General features: G+C 36.5%; 1 protein-coding gene across 1 annotated transcript; it reads left to right on the top strand.

Moving 5' to 3' along the window:
* Positions 1 to 426: 426 nt before the first annotated feature.
* Positions 427 to 6,207, top strand: LOC146169884 (uncharacterized). Its single transcript, XM_083387778.1, has 6 exons — positions 427 to 856; positions 1,273 to 1,563; positions 3,319 to 3,482; positions 3,931 to 4,099; positions 5,079 to 5,181; positions 6,015 to 6,207. The coding sequence occupies exons 1-6, from the start codon at positions 427 to 429 to the stop codon at positions 6,205 to 6,207; spliced, it is 1,350 nt and encodes a 449-aa protein (XP_083243904.1).
* The last annotated feature ends 521 nt before the right edge of the window (positions 6,208 to 6,728 follow it).

Here is a 6,728-nt window from a genome sequence, read left to right as displayed (position 1 = left end):
TCTATATAATGTAGCGTAAGCAAGTAATATTACAAATAAAGATGCAATTAGCTTTATTATTGGTGAAGTTGCAGCAAATGATAATAACAAGCTTTTTTAAATGTTTGCAATGGTCTCCATAAGCTTGACGCATATTTTACGTTTTTTAATTTGTGCAATTGGGAATAGAGACAGGGCGTTGATAATAATGCCAGAAAATCACGAAAAACTTAATCACACTGTAAATGGACGATAAAGTACAACGTTAAATACTTTTTAGTTCAGATACAATGTTGCAACATATAGATTTAATTGTTTTCCATTAATGGTTGCGCAGTGCTTATTATCATGGTTTTCTTGACGCAAAATCGCATGAACCTGTTTTGCATCCTTCAGATTGAAGCAATTTTAAAATCGAGCACGTTGTTTTTCTAAACTAAAACTGACATGATACTGAATCACACCGTCGCCAACCATTCGACGCCAGTAGTAGCAAAACTTCCGAGTGAATCGTGGATAGTAGTCCTTCCGCCGTTCCGCCTTCAATCGATTCTTACAAACGCAAGCAGCACTTTGGAGAACGGATCAGCATCCATGGGAGCTTCTTCAACCACTGAGACAAACTACAGCGTCGAGCTCAACGGTTTCCAAGCTTTTTGTGCTGTAGATGCTGCTTACAAGTGCAGCTCCAGCCCTGTAAAGGACTGTGATGCTTGTAACCCGGCCTTGATCTACTTGTTCTTGTCGCTGGTCGCGCTTTTTGGCGCCGCTATCGTTTTCGGGAACCTGATCATTGCTTGGTCCGTGTTTAGGAAGAAGTCGATTTCGAAGTTTGACATCGTCAAAGTGTCGCTCGCTTTTGCAGATTTGCTCACAGGTTTGTAAAATCATAAAAATGTTGCCGAATATTGAGGAAAGCTTGGCTTAATGTTAACGTAAAGCAGTCATACGAATATGCCCTTTAGTTTGCTTTGTTGTGTGGGCACTTTTAACTTAAAATATACACTTGATTCCTAACACTTTAACACTGCTTTAAATTTGGCGTTTTTGAGGCTTGTGTTTTAATGGCACTTAGGTGCGGGACTAAATGTGGATTTTTACGTCGTTTGAGGATTTGTTGGAAAGCATCATATAAAATTAAAAGTTAACTCCTCTTTCACATTGTAAACACATTTCCCTAAAAGTGCCGGTATATAACTAACTGAAGAAAAGCCAATTTACTCTCAATCCTGTATCCTGCTTTAAATCTTTATCCCTGTTATCCTCATCCTAATCAAATCTTTCTCTTCTCAGGAGTAACAATGTTCGCTGTCGTTATCCCGAACATCTCTTGGACGCTGGGAGCGAATCCGGACGAGATTCTCCAGCGGATGATCCTATCCGTCGGATCCAGGGAGGCGCAGTCGGCCGGCATCTTCTTCGTTCTCGGAATGTCCTCTTCACTTTTTCATCTTCTTCTCCTGAGTGCACAGAGACTCTACGCAGTTCGCTTCCCGATGCGCTACAAACTCCAGAGCAAGCTCACAATAGTGATGGGAGTGGCCGTTGCCTGGGCTCTCGGAGTGTTCGCGGCCGCCGTGCCAGGTTTGGACCTTTTCTTTTTTAATTTGGTTTTTAGTTTTTTACTTTTGGATTTTAAATTTTTAAATTTAAATTTTTTTTTTAATTTTTCCTTTAATTTATAATTTTTATTTTATGTTTTTTTAATCTTTTGTTTTGTCAGTTTACCACATGCATAATAAACTTTGAGGGTTTTTAAGGGGGTTTTATGTTCCTGTTCGAATATTTTAAATAATAGACGTTTTTTTTATTAAATTGCGTACTTGACTAGCGACGCTATCATAATGTTTTTTGTAAACATTTTGGTAACGCCGGTGCTCTAAAAATTGTTTTAATTAGCGTGGACAAGGGTCAGCAAGATTCTTAATATGATGTCACAGAACAAAAATAACACTGAAAGTTCCATTCTATTCAAATAAAAGCAGTGTCAAATATTAGCACTACTGAACTCGCGAATCGGTCTAAATCTAAGAGCGGTGCAGCATTAATAATCAGAAGTATATATAAAATTCCCAGTGTTTTTTCCGGCCTGTGGTGTAAAAGAATTACTCAAAAAATTAGGATAATTCGTTTAGGTCGTTCTTTATATCATTTCCCATTAGATTTTAGCAGCACAAAGCGTTGTTACATAACCACGGCTTGTTCTCCAAGTAATGTCACGACCAACGTCCAATCGACTTGTTGAAAGACCACAAACGTCAGTTTCGTATAATAGCATCAATCCGTCTGCCTTTTTTCTGTAGTCATCACTTGATTGCTAAATCACATCCGTCCTCTTCTATAAATAGAAATAAAAGGAGTATTTTTAAAATCAATTGAAAACGAGTTAAGTCAGTCGAGAAGCAACCCAAGCCAAAGTCAGTTCTGTTTTTTTATTTGTTACTATTTTTAAAGAGTATATTTTTTTTTTTAAAGTTGAGTTCCTGTCCAGGTCATTTCCATAACATGTAACCTCAAGTTACCTTATTGATATTCAAAACAAATATAAAGCTGCTAATATTGACAAACACATTCCATACTGGTGTTTTGCACCACAAAACAAAACCAAATAAATAACTTTTATATTCAATAATTGACGTAAGTAACCCGATTTTACTGAAATGTATTTAAATGCCTAAATCAGTGCTCTTCAACGGTGTGCACGGTGCACCCTAGGGTGCACCAAAATATGCTTGGGTGCACCATTACTAAAAGGTATACAAGGGTGCATCACAAACGTTTAATGAATCATTAATATTTGACGTTGAAGCTGTTGTATGACATGCAAAAGTACTCGCAAGCAGCATGCAGCCATAATCCAACTCTTCCCGACAGTGTGTAAAACTTCGGCAGCTCCGCTCGGTTTAATTGACATGATGGTATTGATATGCATAATGAATTTTCATATCGCTTCTTACCTCAGTTTACCTTTTAAGTATGGGGTGCACGAGTTTGTCATAACAACTTTAAGGGTTCACCAAACCAAAAACGGTTGAAGAGCACTGGCCTAAATTACAACCGTGTCATTTAACCAACTAGCTTAAGTTAAAGGCAAGGAATTTATCCGATTGATTTAAGTACAGAGTGATGGCAAACAAATCGTATGTCAAGTCGAATCAATCATCCAGAATGGAATAATTTTGATCTCAAATGGAATAATTTTGACTGAAATATTTCGAGTGGAGTCAAGTTATGAAAACCACAGTTCGTTAAGTGCAAAGTAAAGTAATTTAAAAATTAACTGCACCTAATGTATGTAAAAGCACTATCTATAAATAACCTCGTTTATTTTGTTCACAGCTATGTTTCCCGACGTTTTCGTGTACACTTACAACCACGTGCTTTACCTCTACTATCCGACCCTCACTTTTCTCAACACGCCTCTACAGACCGACCAGAACACCTCCTACGTTCCGGTGATTGTGCTCATGGTGTTTTCCTACGCTCTGCCCTACGTCATGATGGTAGGAATTTTTTGTGAAGAAAATTGAGTGTTTTTTTCACAATGAACCTTTTTATGTTTTAATGATTAAATCACTGCTGTAAATCTTGTACTGGAGAAGTAGTGTTAAAATTTCTGGAGAGCAGGAAACGATTCAGTAAACAAAATAAAAAAAAATGTTCTGTTGCAACTTGTCAATAGAATAAAATGCAAATACAACAATTTTGAGTCTTTATGGCAGTAAACAAAATGTTTGTCCAACAAAGTAGCATCCAGTTAAAAATGTGTGGTTTCAAAACAATTTTACTACATAGTTCATGTATTTTCTAAATCAAATTATAAAATAAATGCAGTCAATAGGTAAATTACAATTAACAGCAATACAAGCATTCATTAAATATCGCTGGTAATAATAATTACAGCACAAGCGCGAAACTTCTTCTAACACGACTCCATTTTGTGTCTCCCAGATGTCGATGGTGTTTGCCACGCTGGTGTACATCCGCGTGTTCGTGATGCGATCACGTGAGCTTATGTCACTCGACTCACATCACAAGAGCAAGATGCAAGCTCTCAGGAGGGAAGCTTCTGTCTTCACAACCGTGTCCATCATGATCGTCGGTTTCACGATCACTCTGCGTAAGATTGTAGTTCTACTGTTTGAGTATAGTTTCAGTTATCGTGCGGTAGCATACAGTTGCGTGATTTGTGTACATAGCGCAGTATATACGTAATAATAATGTAATGATGAACAACCAGTAAAAATATTTCTAACATGCAAAAAGGTTAAAAGCATTTATGATTAAGGTCTATACGTTCTCTTACGTACTACCGATATCGTGGAACATATTTTCAATTAGTTAAGCCCACCGCAAAAGCATATATTTCCCTGTCTGTAGCCTTTCCATACGACAATGACAGTTCCCAAACGGGAATGAGGTAAAAAAGGCTATTGACTGAAACAAGTCGAAATTAGGCTGTATTAGCATTCAGGTTCTCAAGGTTCCCCAGATACAGTATAGTGTGCGTCATATTACCTTCATATATGTGCGTATGTGCGTTCTAACTATATTTTGTCGCATAACATCACAAACGTCTAATTACATAAAACATTATATTAAATATAATAAAAAAAATATATATACGGAATAATGAACCACAGTATTGATTGAGTGTGTGGGCGTCTTGACATCACAACGCACAAATTTCCCTTAGTCGCTGGTAAATGCGTGCGATTCGTTGTCTTTGATTGGACATATTTTTGGAAAATGACCTGTTGGGTGAGTAAGGGGGCTGTTGCTTTCTAAGCAAGTTAAATAAAACGCGTTTTGATATTCGCGTGGAAATTACGTCTGAGAAAAATTACGTGTTATACTTGGTTTGTTCGCATTAAGTTCGCAAATTTCTTTTTCCGCAACTTTCGCTTACGTAATTTAGAAAACTAGATAACAAAGGCACACTGCTTAAATTATCTTCAATATTTAACAATCATTATCCTTGAAAACAATACTTTTTATGGTTTGATGTAGGCCTACGATAGCAATTCTAATAATCATTCAACTGGTATTGTTCCCAGACGTTGAATACAGTTTGAATAATTTTATCTACTTTTTTGCAGTTCCTCTGCTGATAGTGACCATCCTTTACTACAGCGGTTCAATCAACAAATCCAACTACTCCATTCCTTACCTAGTGGCTTTTTACCTCAGCATGTCTTCGGGGTACGCTTTTGGCTTATTATCGTTTTTAGAAAAAATAATTTATAACGTTTGTGTTTATTTAGAAAATAGAAAGAACAAAAAAAAAAACGTATTACCATTGAAAAATTTGACTTTTATCTAACTTGTCAAAGAAAACGACACTGATGTTAAACAGGCTATTATTTATCGATGTGATGGTTCTATACAAGTAACATAAATGGCGCTGATTTTCATTTAGTTTTGTGATCATTATAATAAAAAAAGAAAAACATTTTTAGTTGAAACAAGCAACTGTTTTTAACAGTAAACGTTAAAGCTACCTTTTTCAAAGTATAAAAATACAGCAAATCAATACCGTTACAATTTGAAATCTCTATTAGTAATTAAACATTGGCGTACTATACTTTTTTTTCTAATAAGCGGTCAAACATAGCATCCCATATCGTTGTCAACATTACATTAAAAAACTTTAAAGTTATTTTTTCTGAATAACTATATTAAATTAGTAATTAGCAGTTCCAGGTTGTTTATACAACACAAAAATACCTCATATCATTAAGTGATCTGTGACTGTTTTTATTGAATGAGTGCGTTTTGCAAAAAAATACAAACACCGCAGAAAAGTGTCTTTTGCAAAAAGAGGATGTTTCCTATTTTAGTTTCTTTTAGATTTAATCGTTTCAATACTTGCAGCGAAAAAGTCAACGTTTATAGTGATGCGAAACTGAAAACTGTTTTTCTAAAATGGAAAATCTATCCGTAGTGTCGAAGCAGCCTAACTGGCACACTGTGCAACGAAATGTTCAACGATATTATCGGACGCAAAGTTTAACGGTGAGCTCTTCTTTTCACAGCCTTGTGAACGTGCTGGTGTACAGCGTGCGAGACGACGCGTACAAAAGCGCCCTGCGTCGTCTCTTTTGTTGTGAAGATGAGGACATTTACAGGAGCAGGAGCACCACCAGAAGAATGACCAACTTCAGCAGCCTCAGCTCCATCAACATCAGTCCTCGGAGCAACAAGAGGCTCCCAGTCGGACACACCTAACCTTGCATAACTGAAGGGTGTAATCTTTTAACATGTTTATTACCTTTTATTTTGGCGATTTGTTGATAGTAGGGATGTAGTTATCTAGCCTTGCAAGCCAAGGGACTCTCCCATTTTTTAACCTTTATTTTTTGCAAATAATTTGTTATTGTTTTTGGGATGTCCGTTAATATCCGCTCGAAGCTGATGCACGATGCCAAAGGGTGATATCGGTACTCGTTCGATTCCGACCTAATACCAAATTGACATTGGTGTTCCGACCATGATTTTTCGACCCGTTACAATGATTTGTACTTTAAAACGTAAATCAATTGCGCACTAGTAGCTTGCTAAAATTGGAGGTTGGCCTAATAACCTAATTAAAATTAAACATTTGTGTTTTAACACATTACTGACTGATTTTTGTTAGAAGCGGTGCGCTTTTTGCACTTATTAACCTTCAGAACTGATATCGTCGGCGTAATGTTTTCCGTTCTAGGTCTGTATTGTCTTGTTGAAAAAGATACCAAGTTTTAATTTAT

The sequence above is a fragment of the Ascidiella aspersa genome, chromosome 1 (genome assembly GCF_963924565.1).
Source record: "Ascidiella aspersa chromosome 1, kaAscAspe10.2, whole genome shotgun sequence".
Taxonomy (NCBI): Eukaryota; Metazoa; Chordata; class Ascidiacea; order Phlebobranchia; family Ascidiidae; genus Ascidiella; species Ascidiella aspersa.
This window is presented reverse-complemented; position numbering and strand designations above follow the sequence as displayed.